This window comes from Phascolarctos cinereus, unplaced genomic scaffold (genome assembly GCF_003287225.1).
Source record: "Phascolarctos cinereus isolate Bilbo 61053 unplaced genomic scaffold, phaCin_HiC Scaffold_4;HRSCAF=312, whole genome shotgun sequence".
In the NCBI taxonomy this organism is placed as follows: domain Eukaryota; kingdom Metazoa; phylum Chordata; class Mammalia; order Diprotodontia; family Phascolarctidae; genus Phascolarctos; species Phascolarctos cinereus.
Window position 1 is genome coordinate 665966530 of NW_027555847.1, and position 22666 is coordinate 665989195.

A 22666-nucleotide genomic window follows, 5' to 3' on the forward strand; every position below is an offset into this window, starting at 1 on the left:
CTCTTACACTTATTGCATATATCCAACCAATTGCTGAGTCTTGTCATTTCTACCTTCACATCTCCCATATTCATTCCCCTCTCTCCACTCACACTGCCACACCCTCAGTACAGGCCCTTATCACTTTATGCTGGAATCATTGCCTTATAATTCGTTCCCCTAATTCAAGCCTCTGCTCATTCCAACAAATCTGTAACTCAAACTGCTAAACTGATTTTCTTAATGCACAAGTATGAACATGTCACTACCACTTCCCAATAAGCCCCAGGGGCTCCCTGTTATCTCCAGGATTAAGTAGAAAGTCCTTTGGCATTGAAAGCCCTTCCCAACCTGGCCCCTTCCTACTTTCCCAGAACATTTGCCTCCTCTTCACTCAATCTACAAGCCAGCTACACCGGCCGACTTGTTCTTCCTAGCACAAACACCACGTCCCAGCTCCCTTTTTAATGTTTGTTTGCATGCCTGAATACTATCTCTCTTTCCCTTTTCTTAACTTCCTTTGAAGACACAGCTCAAATCCCACTTTCTGCAGGAGACTTTCCCCAATTCCCCTCCACCCCATCCCACCCCACCCCACCCCACCCCCACCCCTGCCCAGGGTGTACCTACTGCCTTTCTTGTGAGATTATTTTCCATCGAATCTGTACTTATATTGCATATACATAATCATTTACATGATGTCTCCCCAATTAGAACCCGAGCTCCTTGAGGGTAGGGACTGTTTTTGCCTTTGTATTGTATAGCATTTAGCGTGGTGCCGGGCACACAGAAAGTGCTTAATAAATGCTCGTTGATTGATTGATTTACAACATCCCCAGCAAGAGATCACCCAGCCTCCACTCGAAGACCTCAATGATGGGGAACTCACTACCGCTTAAGGTAACACATGCCACTTTGGTACAGCTCATGCTGTGAGGAAGTTTTTCATTATTTCCAGCTTAAACCTGCCCCTCTAAATATCTCCCAATTTCTCCTGATTCTGCTGAATGGGGCCAAGCAAAATTCAGTCCTTCTTTACATGTGACAGTCCTTCAGATACTTGAAGAGTGACCACATCCCATCTAGGTCTTCTCTTCTCTAGGCTAAATGTCCTCAGTTCCATCCTTAGTTTGGGGTTATGTGCTATATAAATACTAGCTGTTGTCGTTGTTGTTGTTATTATTATTACTGTTATTATTGTTGTTGTTATCTGTGTGTCCCCGGGTATTTGCTTAACCTCCAGCATTCACACTTTCCTTAACTGTAAAATGAGAAGTTGGACTAGAATACCATTTAAATAGCATTTCAAGGTTTGCAGAGCACTTTACAAATATCTCACTTGATTTTCACAACAACCTTGGGAGATAGGTGCTGTTATTATGCCCGTTTTACATTTGAGGAAACTGAGGTTAAGTGACTTGCCAAGCCATACCTCTAGTAAGTATCTGAGGCTGGATTTGAACTCAAGTCTTTCTGACTTCAGGTCAAAGGTCCCTTCTAGCTCTACGTCTATGCTCTTCTGACATCTCTAAGGTCCCTTCTAGCTCTAACATGCTGTGAACCTCTGAAATAAACCCCAAGTTTCGTCTACAAACCTTGTTTCCTGATCTTCTGTGGCCACTGAAGACCTATTGAGGAGGCAAAAGAAATGACAGTGAAGTGATCACTCTGTGTATCACCAGTTCTTCAATACAAAAAGGGTCTGAGATCTCCAGGTGGGCCCCCCTAGAGCTCTCCACCAACCAAGATGCCATCCCTCTATGCCTTTGTAGACAATTCTCCTTTACTTGTGGTTGACAAAGTCCATCAGCTGGTGACCATCCTTGTGGCCGAGGATGTCATGTCCCCATGTCTAGTAAGGAGGGAGGGTCCCTCTGGAGGCAGGCACATTATCTCTGGTTGGGCTCATACTTATAGCCTGTCATGCAAAGCAGCACTGACCAGAGTCTGTGCCCCGTTGGCATAGCCTGGTAGAACCCAGGCTCCCCTCCACACCCTGACACATGAGGAGATAGATGGTCAGGTTGCAAGACGCCTAACAAACTCTGGGTTTCAACTCCACAAAAGGTTACTCAGCACCTACCTACTAAGACCACTACATATGTGAGGTGCTGCAGATACAGAAGAGAAAAACGAAGCAGCTTCTGCCCTCAAGGAACTTACATTTTACTGGTGGGGAAGGGGATTCACCATTGATACAACGAGTAAATATAAGATCATTAGAGGAAAAGAGAGCACTAAGGGGTGGGGAAGTCAAGGAAGTCTTCCTGCCAGAGGTGGTGTCTGAGGTGAGCCCTGAAGGAAGAGAATTCTGAGACGCAACATGTTTCATTTCAGGCATGGGAAAGGCTGATTGTGCAAATGTTTGGAGGTAGGAGCTAGAATGGTCAGTTTGGATGGAATGGAATGTGCATGAAGGGAAGCAATACAAAATAAGGCTGAAAAGGTAGGTGGAAGTTTTGCAAAAATTTAGTGGACGTGCACTTTTCTGGACTAAGACCATTGTATTTTGTTCTGGAAAATCAGAGAATGTCAGAGGGGCAAAGGACCTCAGAGCCCATTGGACCCAACCCATACCTGGACAAGTGTCCCTTTTACAACTTAATTTACCTTTTTTAAAAGTTAATTTTATTGATATTTTTTGTATTTACATCACCTCCACTTATGAATATATCCCTCTCTTCTCTCCTGCCCCTCCCCATAACCTTGTAACAAAGAATAAAAAAGAAAGAGGAAAAAAAGCAGAAAAATTAACCAACACACCACCTGAGTGTGGAAATATATGCAACGTTCCATACCTATAGACCCCTAGCTCTACAATCAAGGGAGGGAGGTGCATTTTCTCATTGCTGGGGTCATTTGGTCATGATAATCATATAACATTCAGTTTCATTTTGGGGGGAGGTATAAGATTAATTTTAAATAATCTATTATGTGTAGTTATAGAGTGTCTGCCATGACCTTCTGTTCCTCTCCATCCCTTCCCTTGAGGGATCTCACTCTGTGCTGACCTTCTAGATGGGTAAAGCTATTCGCCACCAAGGTCTGATGGAAAGAAACTAGGACTGAGGAAGACAGAATTTAGAACTGCAAGGACGTCCTTGTACATCCTTAGACATCCTACAGTCCAGCTGACTCATTTTAGAGCTCGGGAAACTGAGGCCTAAAGAAGGGAAGTGACTTGTCTAAGGTCATGCAGTGGGTGAATTATAGAGTTGGCATTTGAACAAACATCTTCTGACTCTAAAGTCATGGTGCTGTTCATTATGCCATGCTGCTTCTTGTGACTCTGAGTTACAAAACCCAGATCTTCCACTTGTCAGCTGTGTGACCTCAGTCAAATGATTGAACTATCACGAGCCTCAGTTTCCCCATCTGTAAAATGGAGAGAATGATCCTTGCCTGACTAGCTTCACAGGGTATGCTGGGAAGAAAGTGATTTTTAAACCTCAAAATGCCATAGAAATGAGAACTATTTACTGTTATCAGATATTGTACCACAATCAATTATTTACCTCTCCTCCACTGCCTCTGGCTTTTCTTCTGACCTGTAAGGAACCAAGCGCATTTGTGATCGCAGGGACTCAGAGACTGAGGGGCTTAAAATAGCCTCAGAAGGCACCTAGGCTGTGAGCTGAATAGGAGCCCTTCTCCCCTATTATACTTCTCCAACATGTGGTTATCCAGCCTCCTCCTGAAGGTCTCTGCTTGTCATGTCCCCCAGCGCCCATCTCAGCCCCTCCCAAGGGTACTTTCCTCTGAAAACAGAAACCAGGAAGAGTTCCTATTCCCATAAGAATTATACTGGCCCAAACCGGATCTTATAACTTTTCATCATGGCTCACCCCATAGTGTGTTTGGGATCCAACTGACCCCATGCATGTTCTCTCCGGTCTCTGTTCCTCTTAGGGTATTCCTCCAAAATACCATGGCTTCTCAGTTCTTGTTAGCATTCATACTCACTCTTAGGTCATACTCTATGCTCCCATCCCAAGTGTCAAATGTGCATTCAATCCCAAGTTGATTATGTATACTTGTTTGCTCTGATTCTTTCATTGTCTAAACCCACATGCACACCTACAACACGTTCTTGCTATGGCTTTCATAGTTCCTTGGCAAATCTTCCAAATTAATCAATATCTATTTTTATATCAAATCAATCAATAAACATTTGTTAATCATTTACTATGTGCCAAGCACTGTGCTAAGTACTAGGGACACAAAATGAGGCTCCCTCAAGGAGCTTACAATCCAATGGAGAAGACAAAATACAAACAACTCTATACAAAGTTAGCTATATACAGGATAAATATGAAGTAATTAAAATGTGGAAAGCGGAATTAAGAGGGGTTAGGGAAGGCTTCCTGCAGAAGGTGGGATTTTAACTGGGACTTAAAGGAAGCCAAGGAGGTCAGTAGTCAGAGTGGAGGAGAGAGAGCATTCCAGGTATGGGGGGCAGCTGGAGAAAATGCCCAGAGCTGAGAGATGGAGTGTCTTGTTTGTGGAACAATCAGAAGGTCCGAGTCACTGGATCGAAGAATTAAAGATTAAGGTACGAGAATATTGGAAAGGTAGGAGGGGGCTAGGTTATTAAGGCTTTGAATGTTAAACAGAGGATTTGTATTTGATCCTGGAGGCAATAGGAAGCCACCTGAGTTTATTGAGTAGGGGGTGACCTGGTCAACCTGTATGTACTTTAGGAAAATCACAGTCCTGTACAGAGGATGGATTGGAGTAGGGAGAGACTCACCAGTTATTGCAGTAATCAAGGCATGAGGTGATGAGGGCCTGCACTAGACTATTGGCAGTGTAGAGGAGAGAAGGGGTATATATGAATCTATTGATCAGTCTGTCTGTCTGTCTGTCTGTCTATCTATCTATCTATCTATCTATCTATCTATCTATCTAATCTGGTGTCCCAAAAGTCCTAATGCAATTTAAGCCTTTTTTTTCCTCTTTTTTTTTTTAAGGCAATTGGGGTTAAGTGACTTGCCCAGGCTCACACAGCTAGTAAGTGTCAAGTGTTTGGTCTGAGGCTGGATTTGAACTCAGGTCATCCTGACTTCAAGGCCGGTGGTCTATCCACTGCACCACCTAACTGCCCCAATTTAAACCTTTTAATAACAGAAAACTACACTAAGACTTTTAGGACACCCTGTATACATGTTATACATACACATATATGTGCACAAGCATACATATGTAGTAGACATGTGTTTGTGTGTGTATATGCATGTGCATGCACATGCAAAGTCGATAAAAATGTTACTAGCATGGAACCAAGAACAGACCCCTGGCACCCTCAATGAGGTCGCCCTCCAATCTGACCTCAACCTATTCTTGATAACTCTTAGAGTCTGGTCAAATAAGTAGCTCTGAATCAGATATCTGGGTATGTCCATCTTTTTCATAAGAAAATTTTCCCTGAGATACTCTGTCAAACTGTTGACTAAGTTAAGCTTCTGACATTTCCAAACCCTGCCCAAAATGGCAGTGGGGTTAGTCTGTCATTCGTCAATCTGTGCTGGTTCTTAATCGTCACTGTTTCCATTTGTAAGTCCTCACATCAGGATGCCAAGGTGAGTCCGCTGGGGGAGACTTCACTCTCGTCTCTTTCCTAGAAAATCAAGAAACTTTCCTGTCTCCAGTCCTGTTGCATTGTTGGCTGCATCTCAGCAGCCACTTTCACTACTTTCAGTTTCCTAGGATGTAGCTGGTCCAGTCCTGATGACTTGAACTCACTGAGGGCAACATAGTCAGGCCTAGAGCCTGCATGGTACATCCTAATATATACACGCCTTTGGAGGGCAGCTGGATACTCTCTCCTCATTGGGTTTCAATTCTCTATTGACAATATTTGTTTCATCACTCTCAATCTTAAGTCCTTCTCTTTGGCAGAGAAAACAGAAGTTAAACAGCAAATCAAATTATGTTTCTAAAGTACTTAGCATAGTGCCTGGCACATTGTAGGTGCTTAATAAATCCTTATTCCCTAAATAAGCATCGAATGGGTCTCCCTTCTTTTTCATTGATCCTCCTACTCCAAGTGTGATTCTATCCTTTCTTGATCTTCTTGTTGGCTCTGACAAAACTAAAAACAATAGCAACAAAAAACTGAACACTGCCTTTTTTTGGTTCTTACAGGAGTTTCATAATCTCTAGCAATATTTTCAAGGTTCCTTCTGACAGTGTTATTTGTCCCCACATAAATCATTAGAAGCAATTAGTGGTCACCTGGTTTGACAAGTTTTGGGAGGCCCTTCTATTACATGCAAGATACATGCTGACCTTTTTAATTGTTCATATCAGGTCATCAAACATGAGCCTCAGTACCTATTGGCAAAATGTTTTCATCCACCACTACTCATCTTTTCTTCCTCTGCCTCTCTCTCCTGGTACCACCTATTGATTCACAGCAAAGCAGATGCTTTCTCTTTAGAGAATCTAGCTTTTCCATCTACAGCAGGGGTATCATGAAATCCTTTATCAGTCTGGTGAAACCTATGGATCCCTTCTCAGAATAATATTTTTAAGTACATGAAGTAAAATGCAAAGGAAACCAATTCTATTGGCACATGGTTATCAATATATACATATATATGTGTGTGTATGTGTGTGTGTGTGTGTGTGTGTGTGTGTGTGTGTGTATGTGTGTGTGTGTGTGTGTGTGTATGTACAGGCTGCTAGGTGGCTTGGAGTCAGAAAGCTTTATCTTCCTGAATTCAAATCTGGCCTCAGACACTTACTACCCTGGGGAAGTCATTTAACTCTGTTTGTCTCAGTTTCTTCATCTGGAGAAGGAAATGGCAAACTACTCCAGTATCTTTGTTAAGAAAACCCCAAATGAGGTCATGAAGGGTAGGATACAACTGGAAATAACTGAACAACGATATATGTATATATGTGATACACACATATATATACATATGTGGATACATACCTGTATCTATCTATCTATCTATCTATCTATCTATCTATCTATCTATCTATCTATCCCAATTTAATGTACTCCAAGTTAAGAATCTCTAATTTACAGGAGGGGCCTCATCTCAATTACTCAGCTCCAAGTGTTCAGTGGTCCTTCTTCCTTCATTCTGTATGTCTTATTCACCCATTGTTCAACCAAACTCTTCATGTGGCTCAGAATGTCAGATCCCCTTTTCCCCTTATTTTTACATTGAAGACCTCTTCCATTTTCCTGATAACGTAGTGGATTCCAGGATTTTGTGAATCTGCTTTACGCTCATTCCATTGGTAGTGGAGCTATAGTATGTTGGTTACTAGATTCCAATATGGCCACCAACTCTTCCCCAAACTCCTCCTGCTCACATGTACAAAAGTGTCACATACCTTTCTCTCCTGGCCTTGATTCTTTCTTCTTCATATCTGAAAGAAAGAAAGAAAAAGAATAAGACATAGCTCATAGCTGTAAGCAACAACATGAAGAGAAGTCCTACATCCTTCTGTTCTGGAACATATTAGGTGCCCTTAGGTAGAAAGTGTAGAATCAATTGTTTTCATATCCTAATAAGATTAAAATATACAGTAAAACTTTTGCATCCAGTATTGCTCATGTTAGTATAGTCAGACAGGCAGGGCAGCTATTAGTTGTACTAACTAATGAAGATGGTTTCTTGGTTCAATGCTGCATGGCTAGCATAGACAAAGACAGGGAGATACAGAAATTCTGGGCTGGTGCTCCCTAAACTGGTCTTTATATTGTGGTCATAGAGCTGATTGCCTTGACAAGAGGGAGAGAAAGAAACCCAGGTGAGGCCTCTGTGTGCAACTGTTGGGGATCTGGTTACATGGGCAATCTGTTTTTCTTGTATGGTGCGTGAACCATGGAAGCACCATGAAGTTGTAGGCACAAAGAACAGCCCAGATGAAGATGATTCTTTTTTTTTGACTAGCAAAAACGTCCTTTTAGTTTTGATCTTTGCAGAAGCATTTCCCCTGATAGTCTTAGGAAAAATGAAGGTAAATTAAATGTACAGAGGGGGAAGATGAAAATAATTCTGTCAGAAGGAGAGCAATGTTGGTGACCTTGACAATTTTTCTGAGCCCTTCCTCATTCACAGGGTGCAGGACCCTGGCTGTCAGATGTTGAAAGACATTTGGAATTGAAAGTACTAGACATAACGAAATCAAGGGGACCTGGGGATGGCTTGTGGTCCAATAGCTTTACTCCCTTTCATGTACTCTGGGATCCAGAAGGCCACATTGGCCTTCTTGGTATTCCTTGCACACAACACTCCACCTTCCAATTCTGTGCATTTTTGTTTTTTGTTTTTGTTTTTTTGGCTAGGCAATGGGGTTAAGTGACTTGCCCAGGGTCACACAGCTAGTAAGTGTTATGTGTCGGAGGCTGGATTTGAACTCAGGTCCTCCTGAATCCAGGGCCGGTGTTTTCTCTGCTGCGCCACCTCACTGCCCTAATTCTGTGCATTTTCACTGGCTGATCTCCGTGCCTGCAATGTTGTCCCTCCTCATGGCAGAACGCCGTCTTCCTTCCAGAGTCAGCTCAAATCCTGCCTTCTGCAGGAGGCCTTTCCTAGCCTACCCACTGCTAGTGCTTTTCCTCTGGGATTACCTCCTATTTACACTGTACGTATCTCATTTGCAAATAGTTATTTTAATGATGTCCTCCCCAGTAGCATGTGGACTCCTTAAGCACAGGGACTTTTTTCTCTTTTTCTTTCTTTGTATTTCTAGTGCTTAGCACAGTGCCTGATACTTATTAAGTGTTTAATAAATGCTTGTTCACTAACAGCAGTCTAACCTGAATAGTTTTAACATTCTGAGAGAGAGACGCACACAGGGCAGAATCATCAGGTCTTGCTGTGAGAAGGGATTGGGGCTTTCAAGCCGATGAGGCAGAAATGGACTAAGGGTGACAGTTCCAGAGTCAAATTGTGACTTGTTATAAGGGCAAATATTGTAGCAATCAGGGCTGTCTAAAAGTGGAATGGACTGTTTCAGGAGAGCTACATTTCCCATCATTGTGACTGCTAGATGACCATGTTGCTGAATGTCAAGGCCTTCTGATGTTTCTTCTAACCCTGAGATCCCATGGTCCCAATTCTGATTCCTAGAGCTACAAAACCCACTCATTCCTTCTGTATGGTGGCCCTTTAAATATATAGACAGGGATCATGGGTGTTGCCCTCTCCCTTCAACTAAATCTTCCCTTCTCCAATTTAAGTACCTTTAGTTCTTTCAACCATTTATCATAAGACATAGTTTCCAGATGCCTCTTCATCATAGTTCTTTCCTTTGAATGCTTACCAGTTCTAAAGAATTTATTTGTATAGACTTCAAAGGATCTGTTATTTCATTGTTACGGGAAATGCCACCACTAACCCAGATTGCAGCCCTCTACATCCCTTATCAGATAGTTTCCTGAGTTTCTACACACACACACACACACACACACACACACACACACACACACACAAATTCATCACCTGGTGGCCAGCATTCTGGTGGTGAAAGTCACTGGCCCTTCTGACAAGAGATACGTCAGTCATTCATGAGGCGCCCTACATGAAGTCTTTCTCAGTTAGTGGGACCTGTCCCAGCTTGAGTTCCATTGGTACAACTTTTGAAAGACTAGAATCCCCCTCCAGCCCTTAAGGAGGAATGGGAGGGAGCTGAGCAGAAGATTTTGCATTTGATGTGTGGTTCCCAGGAGGGGACACAGTGCTTCTGATGTGCTCTGAGTATATATGAGCAAGAGGCCTGAGAGGTCCTGATCGGGTCTGGTAAGCTAGGTCATGGAGAGGGTGCCCTGCAGGAGGTGGTTATTCCAGGCTTTGGGGAAGAACTGACACTTACTGGTGGATGCAGTCAGGAATCTGCACGTGCTCCATGGGGATGAGCTGTTCCAGCTCTTCCAGACTGTGTACATATTGGATCTTACTGATGAACTTTACACTAGGATGAAAATACAATAGAGACACAGGTGAAATTGATCACAGTTGGGTGGAGGTGAGTGATGAAAAGTGATCTGAGAGACACTCTAGGGATCATTTAGTCAGCAGTTCTTAACCTGGGGGTCCCTGAACATGGTTTTTTAAAAAAAGTTTTTATAAATGTATTCCATTATAATCAGTTTCCTTTGTAATTCTATGTATTTTATATTATGCATTTAAAAATATAATTCTAAGAAGGGGTCTGTACGTTCCACCAATGTATTCCATTATAATCAGTTTCCTTTGTAATTCTATATATTTTATATATGCATTTAAAAATATAATTCTAAGAAGGGGTCTGTAAGTTCCACCAATGTATTCCATTATAATCAGTTTCCTTTGTAATTCTATATATTTTATATTATGCATTTAAAAATACGATTCTGAGAAGGGGTCCATAAGTTCCACCAGATTGCCAAAGGGGAGCTTAGGACACGTTAAAAGGCTACAAACACATGATCTAGTCCAACTCCCTTGCTTTATTAATAAGGAAATTTAGGGGTAGAGAAGTGACTTGCCATAGTCACGTAGCTAGTGAGGGGCAGATAGAGAATGAATGAATGGACCTCAGCTGGAAGGGACCATAGAGGTCACCTATAGCATGCAGGCTATAGGTGACATCCTGATGGATGTCATCCAGCTATCACTTTTAATCATCTCCATCGCCTCCAGGGATGATGATGATAATTCTCTCTCTCTCTCTTCTCTCTCTCTCTCTCTCCTCTCTCTCTCTCTCTCTCTCTCTCTCTCTTTTGCTTTAAGATGTGTATACATTATCTTACAAGAGAGAAAGCTCTCACTAATGCCCAAGGGGGCTGATTCACTGAATCAAATCTGGAAGGAAGTTCAGAGACCATCTAGCCCACAATTCTCTCCTTTTACATATGGGGAAAGCGAGGCTCAGCCGGGAGATGAAAGAGCATGTTACAGTGGAAAGACCCCTATATTTGGAGTCAGAGGACCTGGGTTCAGATTTTGGATCTACCACTTCTTATCTGTGTGACCTTGTCTCTGTGGGCCTCAGTTTCCTTAACTGCAAAATAAAGGAGTTGGACTTGATGGCCTTTAGAATCCCATACATCTTTAAATCTGTGATTCTGAGAAACTTGTCCAAAGTCACACAATCAGTAAGCGGCAGAGCAGGGACTCGACTCTGAGGCCAGTGTTCTTTATACTTTACCACACTTCCATTGCTTTTCATTTCTGTGTGTCAGAGATCAGGGACCTCTGTTGGAGAGACTCCTCTTTGCTTCACCCCTCTGACCCACACTGGTCAGAAGGTTCCTTGCTTACCTGATGAAGGGCCTGGAGATGGCCAACACGGTTCGAATAAACCAAGAAGGGTGGACAATGATTAAGGATTTCAGGTTTTTCCGAAGCCTGTCAGGAAAGGCAAAAAGGAAAAAAAAGAAGATTCAATCAACAAACATTTCTTTGCCTTCTCCTTCCTTCCTTCCTTCCTTCCTTCCTTCCTTCCTTCCTTCCTTCCTTCCTTCCTTCCTTCCTTCCTCCCTTTTTCTTTCTTTCTTCCTTTCTTTTTTCTCTCTCTTTCCTTCCTTTCTCTCTCCCTTTCTCTCTCTCCCTCCTTCTTCCCTTCTTCCTCTCCCTTCGCTTTCCTTCCTTCCTTCCTTCCTTCCTTCCTTCCTTCCTTCCTTCCTTCCTTCCTTCCTTCCTTCCTTCCTATCAGGGATTCATAATTTTGTCCAGGCTGAAAGCACTCATTCACTGCCCCAGACCCTCTGCTGATCAGCACAGAAACTTTGAAATACTCTGTTTCTCACAGTTTGCCTCTCCTTAGGCAGAGTGATGGCCCCCTGCTCTTTGGGGCTCTATGTATTGGTGTCAGATTTAGTGCAGACATCCAATCAGCTTAGCCTGCAGAAGCTCAGAACTTCCAAGCTCAAGCTATCCACTAACCTCAGCCTCCTAGGTAGCAGGGATCAGAGGTATTTGCCAGCAAGCTCAGCAATTGATACATATTTCTTTAGTACCCACCTTGTATAAGATACAGCGCTGCTATGCACGGAGGCAGCTAAACAGTGCAGTGGATAGAGTGTTAGACCTGGAGTCAGTAAGAGTTCAAATTCTTCCTGCCTCTGATTCCTCATCTATAAAATGGGGGTAATAATAGCACGTACCTCCCAGGTTATTATGAGGATGAAATGAGATAACATTTGCAAAGTGTTTTGCAGACCTTAAAATGTTATATAAATGCTAGCTAATATTATTATTACAATGCTCTAGCTAATATAAAAATGATTAAACATTCAAATGCTGCCCTTGAATATGGACAAATCACCTAACCTCTCTGTCTCTCAGGCAACTCTTTTACACCTATCAATTATAGACAGATGGTGATCTGAGGTGGTAAAGGGAGTTTCCATACCAATGAAATCACACACCCTGGATGTATTGACACAATAATATCTAATACTAATGGACATAGAACGGCAGATCTAGAAGGGTCTTTAGAACATGGAAATGGCAGATCTAGAAGGGCTATTAGAGCTTAAGCGAGAGAATTTTAGAGTTGGGAGGTATTTTGGCAATCATCTAAAGCCGAAGTTATTTACATGAACCTTTTCTGTGTCATGGACACTTTTGGCAGTTTGGTGAAGCCAATGGGACCTTCTCAGAATAATGTTTTTAAATGCATAAAAGATCACAAAGAAAACTAAAAGTTAGTGAAAATAAAGATTATATTTTCCCATCCAAGTTTAAGGACCTTCCTCATTTAGATCAAGCCTAACCCTCTTGTTTTACAGATGGGGAAACTGAGTCACAGAGCAGGTAAGTGATTTGTTCAGGATCACATAAATGCCTCAGTGGAGCTAGTTGAGGCTTGAACCCCTTTTTGTTGACTCCAGATCCAGTGCTTTCCCCACAACATTGCATCACTTCCTCTGGTGCTCACCTTCTGTCAATCATCTGATAACATTTCTTCAGCCAGCCAATCCCTGGCATCCTCCGTCGTGGGGTGGCACCATTCAGGTACACAATCATATAATCTTCAGCCACAAGGAGCTCCAAACTGCTAATGACATACCTAGGAATCAAAGTCAGGAATCTGTGAGTATGGGGCCCCTGTTTTCTGTAACTAAATACCTGCCTCTGATGCTGGTTCAGCAGCCCCTCACCCTCACTGCCACTTTCCACTTGTGGCAGCCATTGGTGCCCTGTACTGTTGATGGGGATGGCCACTCTTTACCTAGCCTTGTTCTTCTTCTTCCTCTTTTTTTTTTTTTAGGTAATTGGGGTTAAGTGACTTGTCCAGGCTCACACAGCTAGTAAGTGTCAAGTGTTTGGTCTGAGGCCAGATTTGAACTCGGATCCTCCTGACTTCAGGGCCGGTGCTCTATCCACTGCACCACCTAGCTGCCCTATTCTTGCTCTGCTTGGCACTAACTCAGGATGCAACTAGCCATTTCCTCTCTTGTGCACACATGATAAGGGTGGATGGGTCCATAGCATGCACCAATTTGTATAAGTAGACAGAGAGGCAGAATTTTGTGGTGGCAAGGGAGTTGAGGAAACATGGATTCTTGTCCTGGCTTTACTGGGAATTTGCCGAGCATCCTTCGGCAAATATTTTTGCCTTCTTAGCTTCGGTTTCCTCCCTCAACAGTGAGGGAGGGAATAAACATTTATATAGCACTTAATATGTGTCAGGGACTGTGCTAAATGCTTTACAAACATTATCTTATTTGATCTTCACAACTACCTTGTGTGGTAGGTGCTGTTATTATCCCCACTTTTCCAGCAGAGGAAACTGAGGCAAACAGAGGTTAAGTGACTTGCCCAGGGTCACACGCTAGTAAGTGTCCGAGGCTGGATTTGAACTCAAGCCTTCCTATTTTGAGGCCCGTCTCTCCATCCACTGTACAATGTAGTTGCCTTTCATCAGTGAAAATACAGGGATCCGACCAGATGTTCCCAAGGTTCTTTCCAGCTCTGACATTCTAAGAGTACGATTTCCCTAGATGTTGTCTCCACTTTGGCCACCCATTTTTGCCACTAGAAGGACCTGTCATCCTGAGCGGCGCTCACTATTAAAGACAGCCTGATATTAATAAGGACCTATGTGCATTTGGGATGACTTTGGTGAATGTGGGAGCCATGGCTATGCTTTGTGGTCAGTGATAGGTCTACATACTGGTCAAGCACACTGCTGAGTCTGGATCCTCAGGTGAAGGGCCACTTTGTTCTCTTTTGTTTTTTTTGACTAGGCAATGAGGTTAAGTGACTTGCCCAGGGTCACACAGCTAGTAAGTGTTATGTGTCTGAGGCCGGATTTGAACTCAGGTTCTCCTGAATCCAGGGCCGGTGCTCTATCCACTGCGCCACCTAGCTGCCCCGAGGGCCACTTTATTCTCACACATAGAATGATAGAATTATTTTGGAAAGTAAGATTCAATTAAATGTAGCAAACATCTATTAAATGTCTACTATGTGCAAGGCCTTGGGCTTGGTTCTAAGGATAAAGAGATAAAAAGGAATGCTGCTGTTCCTGACCTCAGAGAGCTTATAGTCTAATGGGAAGGTGGGAAGGAATATGACATGTATGCAAATATGGTAGAATGTATGTAGATATACTAAGTGGTGCAGTGAATGGAATATAGGACTTGGAGTCAGGAAGGACTACGTTCAAATACTGTTTCAGGCTTTTTTCCAGCAGTGTGACCCTGGGCAAGTCACTTAACACTATCTCCCCTCAGTTTCCCAATCTATAAAATGAGGGTAATAATAACACCTACCACATGGGGATGCTGTGAGGATTAAATGAATAAAAGTTTGTAAAGTGCTTTGCAAATCTTAAAGTGCATATAATTCCTAGCTATTACTATTACTATTATTATTATCATTAGGCAAAAGGATTTGAGGAGGAAGATATCACTTTCATCTAGGGAGAGGTCAGGGAAAGCTCCCATCTAAGTTGGGCTTTGGGATAAGGGAGGGGGACTTCATCAGATGGAGGTCCTTAGAATTTATGACAAATCCCCCAAACACATCTTGCCCTCCATCTCCTCCACACCTTTGTTTACAAAGAGTTGGTCCTTTCCACCTCTAAAATTTGGTGATTCTGTCACACCCGTGCAGTCTTGGGGAAGTCACTTCTCACTTTTCACATCTTTAAAACGAAGGGCTTATACTAGATGACCTCTGGTCATCTTCCAGCTCTAAAGCCATGACTGTATGAAAGTCAGAGGCCCAAGTTTTCAAAATCCTTCACTGCTCCCTTCTTGTGCACAGAAGAAAAAGTTCAGACTCCTTTGTTTGACATTCAAGGACCTTTACAATCTGGCACCATCCTCTCTTTCCAATGTTATCTCATATGACTTCTTTCCAAATACTCCATGACTCAGCCACCTGGACAACTCTCTATTCCCTGAGCTCACCCTAGGCTTTCCTACCTTAGTGTCTTTTCTCATGCTGTTGTCATGTCTGCAATGCCCTCCTTTCTCTTCTTTGTCTGGTGACTTCCTAATCATCCTTTAAAGCCCAACTCAAGTAATAATGAGTCATGATTATGTAGCAATTTACATGTATACTTTCATTTGATCTTCTCAACAATCCTGTGACATGTCTTTTATTATGCATTTTTATACCCATTTAACAGACGAGGAAATTCAAGCTCAGAGAGATTAATTTAGTTGCCCATGGTCACCCAGAGAATGTCAGATGCAGACTTTGAACTCAGGTCTCACCTTACTCCAAATTCAGCCTGCTTATTATTACATCAGGCTGCCTCCTTTACTTAAAATGCCACCTGCCAAAGAAGCCACCTGAGGGTTGCCCCTTAGGTCCCTGAGGGCACTTTGGCACTTCTCTGTAACAGACTTATAATACTATAAAATGCAGCTATCTCTATGGGTCTTACTTCCCCAGGAGCACCATGAGTGTAGGGGCCATCCAAAGTTTCTATCTCCTTCCACACCCAGTGGAGTGTTCAGCATAAAAGTCACCTCCTTCCCAGATAAGTCTGCACCCCCATGCCAGAAGGCTTCCGTGAGGCTGAAAGCCTCTTCTGCCTGACCCAACTTACAAGAAGAGATTTTCCATTATGTAATGGTAATCTGGAGAGTTACTGTCTGGGAGATAGCAGGCTGCAAAGACGATGATAGCATTCAGACCTTCACCGTAGTACCCTGGGAGAAAAGCGGACAGAACATTACAGACTGAACACTATAGACAGACTCAATGCCCTTTGTGGTCCTTCCGACTCTTTGATTTGTATTAGTGCATGAATTTGAAGCAAGCCAGTACTTCCCTGCCTTCTTTCCCAACTCCCCAACTTGCGCATTTCTCAAATGTTTCACAAGTCCTCTCTTTCCCTCTGAAGTCCCTAAAACCCCCTCCACTTCCAACATTTCAAGGGTCCATGAGTTATGTTACTTAATGCTCCTCCGTCCTAGAGCTGACACGGACCTGAAGAAGCCTAGTTCTCTGCCTTCAGCTAGTGAAATGATTATTATTCCATTTAATTTTTATTATGGGCCTGATGCACACATCACAGTATCATTGTTATCCAAGGATCAGACTAAGTTCAGAGGGGCTGCAGGATCATATTTTTTGATACAATGACTCATGACAACTGTCTACTAAGGCATAGGGTGAAATGAAATTTGTGTTAGTGGAGATAGTATCTGCATCCGTGAAATCACAGAAATGTGAAGTATCTTTTTTTTTTCTTTTTTTGGTAAGGTACTTCTAATGTTTCAAAGTGCTTCACATAAAATATCAGGGCTTGCAATCACATGATGAGGATTGAGAGCATTTCCCAACTTGTACATTAATTTTTCACAAATTAAACTGCAGTATGTTATCTGCCTTAATTCATTAGAATTAGAAGGAAGAGGGAAATTCAGAGAGAGAATGATTCTAAGGGATGGGGGCTGAGCCAAGATAATTGAACCAATAACTCTATTTAAGATTAAAGCACGCATCATCCCTTTGATATGAACTTGGGAAGTAGCATGAGGGTAGAGGAAAGTAGCTTTTGGCTACTGAAAGCCAAAGGCAAATTAGCTCCTTTCCTTTAAAAGGAATAGTTCAGGCTTTGAGTGTCCTCTAGTGTCCATAGGAGATAACACACTAGATGATAACAGTTTTGTGTATTAAGCAGGTCAGAGAGAGAACAGCTCAAGCAGAGCACCACCTCGTGGCTGTCTTAGATGTTACACTCTAAATCATTCCAAATCTTTCTGCCCATGGATGTTTAAGCCAAAGTGTCACAGATGAAAATAAAGGAACCCAAAGGCTTCCTCAGCACTCACCTCCATGGGTCACCACCTTCATATAGGGTTTGATCATCTGGAGGTCAATTCGGTGCTCCTGCTCACCAATGATGACCGTTCTCCACAGGCGCCCATTAGCAGCACCTCCTTCTTCAGCTGCCCCATCCCCAAACAGATCTGCACTGTCACCAGGCATGTTCTTAGCAGTGGCCACAGGGGTGTCGTCTGAAAGCAGGACATGAAATGTCATTCTCAGGCAGCAGAGGATGAAAGAGTTCTCATTTGTCCTCAAGTCCATTGGTTCAGTGGAAATCCATGCAGTCCACAAATGTATCTATCAAACTCTATGCGCAGAGCACCATTTGGTGAATGCGAAATTTGGATAATTTCTGTCCTCATAGAACTTGAAATTTATTGATTGCTTTTTGTGTGCCTGGCACTGTAGAGATACAAAGATGATTCCTGCCCTGGAAGAACTTACCGTCATTTGGGGAAGATAAGACATCAACAGCAATAATAGCTCCCATTTCTATAGTGCTTTCAGTATTACAAAATGCATTTTCTACAACAACCCTAGTAACCAGTGCAGATTTTTTAAAATCTCCAGATTTTCCAGAAGAAGCCAAGGATTCCAGCAGTCAAGCGGTTAGCCCAAGATCACACAGTTATTCGATGGCAGAGCAGGGGCTCAAAGCCAGGTCGTCTGACTCTGCCGACTAGGATCAGACTGGGTGAGTTGGGAAGAGTCTTTGCTCTTCTGCCTTCCTTTTTCTTTGGGTAATGGGGCCAGAATCCTCCCCTCGCCTGTCCTCATATGAGCCATGGGAGCACATGGGGAATTCCCAGCGCAGATGATTGAATATGGGAAGCAAAGAAAGAGGGAGAAATATCTATGTCATCTAGAGATTAGAGCTGTTCAAAAGTGGAATGGGGCCCTTTGAGAGGGAGTGGGTCCCCCCTCCTTGGAGGTCACCAAGTACAGGCTGCCAGACCTTTTGTCAGGTATGTTATAGTGGTGATTCCTTTCTTCGTGGGTTGGATTAGGTGGTTATTGAAGTGCTTTCTGACTCTCAAATTCTGTGACATTGTGATTCTGTGACTCCAAGACAAGTGCTCTTTTTACTACCCAGCACTGTCGCCTTTATAAGACCAACGTAAATGTCACTTCTTCCAAGAAGTCTTCCCTGATCCAACCTTCTTTCTCTCTGCCTTCCTCCTTGGTAATGAAGACCCTTTACCCCTTTGACCTTATACAGCATTTCATTTGTGCTTCTCTGAGGCACTTATCATGTATTATTGCATTAGGATATCTGTGTATGTTACTTATATGTTAGAGTTAACCTGTGTTTTTCTTTTCCCTTTGCTGTATTGTAAGCTGCATGGGGGCAGGGACATTGTCTTTTCTAATTTTTCTACCTCTCCCAACACCTGGCACCCAGGGCTGTGGACAGAGTAGTTACTTGTTGAACTGAATGAGTTGAAAGAATTCTTTTTTCAGAGCAAAAACTATAGCCCTCCCCTGCCACAACAGACAAGTCATGAGATTCTGTGATCAAACGTTGGCGGCCAGTCTTTGGTGATGAGCGTTTTCTGGGCCGATCACTTAATCTCTCTGAGCCTCAGGCTCCTTCTCTGTGAAATGGAGAGAGGCAATCTGGTGTGATAGACAGGGTGCCGTCTTTGGAGTCAAGAGACCTAGGTTGTGAATTCTCGCTCAACTATTTAAAACTTGCCTTACTTGTGAGTCCCTGCCCTTTCCTGAGCCTCAGTTTCCTTTTCTGTAGAATGAGGAGGCTGGCCTGGGTGGCCTCCGAGATAATCTCCTAAGGGTATAGGACTAGTTGGTCTGTAAAGTCTCTTGTAGCTCCAACTGTAGGATCCATGGAGTTGCCACCTCCTGGACTTGTGAGGAAAGGTTTTGGACACTTTAATGCACTCTGGAAATAGCCTGCACTACAGACCTTTCTCCAGACTCCTTGACTCTGAATCATACAGCTTAGAACTCAATTGTGTGCTGCCTTGAGTTGTACCGTGTTGTTGTGTGTGTTAAGGTCACCTCCCAAACTAGACTGTGATCTTTGTGTGGCCAAGGACAGTGTCTCACATCATTTCTTTATCCCTGGTTGTATCTAGTGTAAGGCTAAGCATGTTCAATAAATGCTTGCTGGTTGTTTATTCCTTAGGCCAACCAAGGGTCTAGTGTAATCAGAGGGTGGTCACTTTCTTATGCATAAACTTAGTCATGTTTGTTCTCCGCTCAAAAACTTTCAGCATCTCTCTATTCAAACTCTTCTGGTTGGCATTCAAGGCCTGTGAAGCCTCTCATATCACCACCCTCCTACCTGATGGTCTAGCCAAACTAAAGGACCCTTGTTTATCTTCTGAGACTCTACTGACTGTTCCTAAATAAATCTGGAAAGGAATTTAGAGATCATTTAGTTTAGCACCATCACTTTATAGGTGAGAAAACTGAGGCCTAGGAAGGGGAAGTAACTTACGCAGTATCATACAAGTACTAGCTTAGAATTCGAACCCGAGTCTTCTGACTCCAGGCAGCTACATGGTACAGTGGATAGAGTGCCAGGCCTGAAGTCAGGAAGGCTCAGATACTTACTAGCTGTGTGACCCTGGGCAAGTCACTTATCTTCGGTTTCCTTATCCATAAAATGAGCTGGAGAAGGACCCACTCCAGTATCTCAGCTAAGATGGGATCACAGACTTGGACGTGGCTGAAAAGTGACTGAACAACAAGAAGTTCTGACTCCAAATCCCAAGCTCTTTCTACTTCATAATGCTGCCTCCCTATATTTGGGATGTTCTCCATCCTCCTTTTCACCTGTTGAATACGTACCCATCATTAAAGGCCAACCATCTCCTCCAGGAAGCCTTCCCTGATTTCCTCTCCCCCACCCCCATTAGTAACTACCTTTCTCCTCCAAACTTCACATAGCATTTTGTTTTGTGCCACTCTAATGCAAGTATAATATAATATTGTATATTATTCTTATCTGAATTTGTGTGTTATTCTCCTACTAGGCTCTAAGTGACAAGAAGAGGGCAGGAACTAGGACTTATCCAAACTTTGCATCTCCTCCAGCACTGAGCATAGGACTCTGTACACCATAGGTGATTAATGAATGTTTGTCCAACAAATTCAAATGGAATGAAGGGATGAATGTGCTTTGTTGCTATTTAAGCCTCCATGGGTGACCAGCTGTTTAGAACTGTCCTTAAGGTAGCTTTGTAAATAGCCACTTGTCAAAGGCTAAGGTTAGCCTGACTACTGACTGCTTCAGACTCTGGGAACTGGTATTTTTAGCTTCAAGGAGCCTGGTGGGTAGGGGGTGGGGGTGGGGCAGGACCTAAGTCAAGAGGGAGCTGGGAGATCTTTGTCTTTGGGACAGGGTAAAGAGTGACAGGTCATGAAAGAAGGGGAATTTGAGGATAGGCTGAGGCTGAATTCTACTTTTAAAATGGGCATCGTGGAAATCTCTGGGGCCAATCCTACCTCTGCCACTTACTAGCTTTGTGAACGGGGTAATGACTCATTTCACCTTGGCTTCCTCATCTGTAAAATGGGGATATAATTCTCCCTGCCTCATAAGGCAATTATGGGAAAGGGTTATGAAAAACAAACCTAGAGAAATGGAATTATTGTAACAACCATTAAAATCATCATATCCTGATGAGCTGGTTATAGAGACAAAAAAGGTCAGAGCTAGGAGGAGCCTTGCTTAGAACATAGAACACGATGGTTAGAGCCTTGAAAGTGGGAAGAGTCCTAGATTTGGAGTCTGAAGACCTAGATTTGAATCCTGACTCTGCGAAATCTGAACAAATCATGATTTTTTTGAGTCTCAGTTTTTTCAAAAGTAAAATGGGAGGGGCGAGGCAGGGACTAAATGGAGTGGACTAAATGATCTCAAAGGTCTCTTTTGCCAGAGTCTATGAATGTAAAACATTGAGCTGAACAGGACCTTAGAAGTTATCTTGTCCAATCCCATAATTATACATATGGGGAAACTGAGGCCCAGAGAGGTGAAACAATTTGTCTGTGGTCACATAGCTAACTTGTAGCAGAGGCCAAACTCAAACCCAGGTTGCTTGACTCCATTGCACCATGTTATCTCCCATTATTTATCGAGTGCTTACCTGATGCCTCTGAAATTTCACATTTTTGTCTTAGTCTGACCCAAGTTAAAGACCCAAGTAGAGATACTGCCAATGAGTCAATACTTGGACTAGCCATGGTATAGCCGAAGGAACATTGGAGCTGAAGTCAGAAGACCTGAATCTACTATTTATTCCTGCTGTGAACTTGTTCAAATCCTTTCCCTTCTTTGGGTCTCAGTTTCTTCAACTGTAAAATGCGGGCACTGGACTAGATGATATTTATGTTCCTCTCAGCTTTGAAATTCTATGTTTTAAGGTTTCTCTCAGCTCTAATATGACATTCTATATTCCAGGAGCCCTCTTTAATCTAGCATTTGGTGTTCTAAGTCCCTTTCAGCTCAGGAATTTTGTGTTTCTGTGTTTCTTGCTAACAGAGGTAAGCTTCTGAAGTTGCTTCTAACACACATATGGAGAACTTGAGGGAGGCCCAAAATGACACTCAGCCCCCACAATAATATAATTTGGTGGGATGATCCACTAAAGAAATTTTTTTTAAGGCAATTGGGGTTAAGTAACTTGCCTAGGGTCACACAGCTAGTAAGTATCAAGTGAAGAAATCTTGAGAAAACAAAATAAGGATTGAGACAGGTTCCAAGATGAGTTGGTTTTTCACAGTGCAGCCAGCAATAAGGAAATGAATTACTCTTTTAAGTCTTCAACCAGAGGCCTGGTTTATAGTCACTAGTGATAAAGGACATTTATGTGGGACAGCACTTTAAGGTTTGCTGAGTACTTTATTCTCATGATCTCTTTTGAGTCTCACAAGAACATTAGGAGATGAGCATTAGAATTATTATTCCCATTACAGATGAGGGAACTGAGCTTTAGATAGGCTGACTTTTCCACGGTCAAGCAGCTGGTATATTACAGAAGTCCATACGAACTTAGATCTCTCCTAACTCTAGCACCAACATTCTTGGAATTAAAGCCAAAATAACACTTGTAGGGCAAGACCATTACCTTCCCACTCTAGCTCATTGCCGTTTCCTAGGAATTCCAGGGAATCTGTCTCATCTGGAGTTTCGATGTCATCCACGTTGATGTCCAGGTCATCGGGGGTGTCCAGGAAATCATCGGACAAGACAGAGCCTTCACTTTGGTCCAGAGAAATGTTGATTTCAGGAGCAACAAGTGTCTTTCGTTTACGATAAGCTCCGTTGAAGTTTAAAGTGTTTGGAGGAGCTGGAGGTAAATTTAAAAATTCAATAAACATGTATTAAGGCTTTATTATGTGCAAGACGTGTTTAGTGCTGAGAATTAAAAACGGGAAACAACACAGTGCCTGCCCTCACGAAGCTTACTTTC

At 42.8% G+C, this 22666-nt stretch overlaps 1 protein-coding gene across 1 annotated transcript in view; it reads right to left on the reverse strand.

The window, feature by feature from the left end:
* Window positions 1-3490: 3490 nt before the first annotated feature.
* ATCAY (ATCAY kinesin light chain interacting caytaxin) overlaps window positions 3491-22666 on the reverse strand; it is a 40500-nt gene continuing 21324 nt past the window's right edge. The window contains exons 4-11 of the mRNA XM_020971334.2: window positions 22322-22543; window positions 17228-17413; window positions 15997-16099; window positions 12868-12999; window positions 11247-11333; window positions 9817-9915; window positions 7330-7365; window positions 3491-3527 (exon numbers count right to left, since the gene is read on the reverse strand). Coding sequence (XP_020826993.1) covers window positions 3491-3527; window positions 7330-7365; window positions 9817-9915; window positions 11247-11333; window positions 12868-12999; window positions 15997-16099; window positions 17228-17413; window positions 22322-22543 — 902 coding nt within the window. The remainder of the gene's footprint in view (window positions 3528-7329; window positions 7366-9816; window positions 9916-11246; window positions 11334-12867; window positions 13000-15996; window positions 16100-17227; window positions 17414-22321; window positions 22544-22666) is intronic.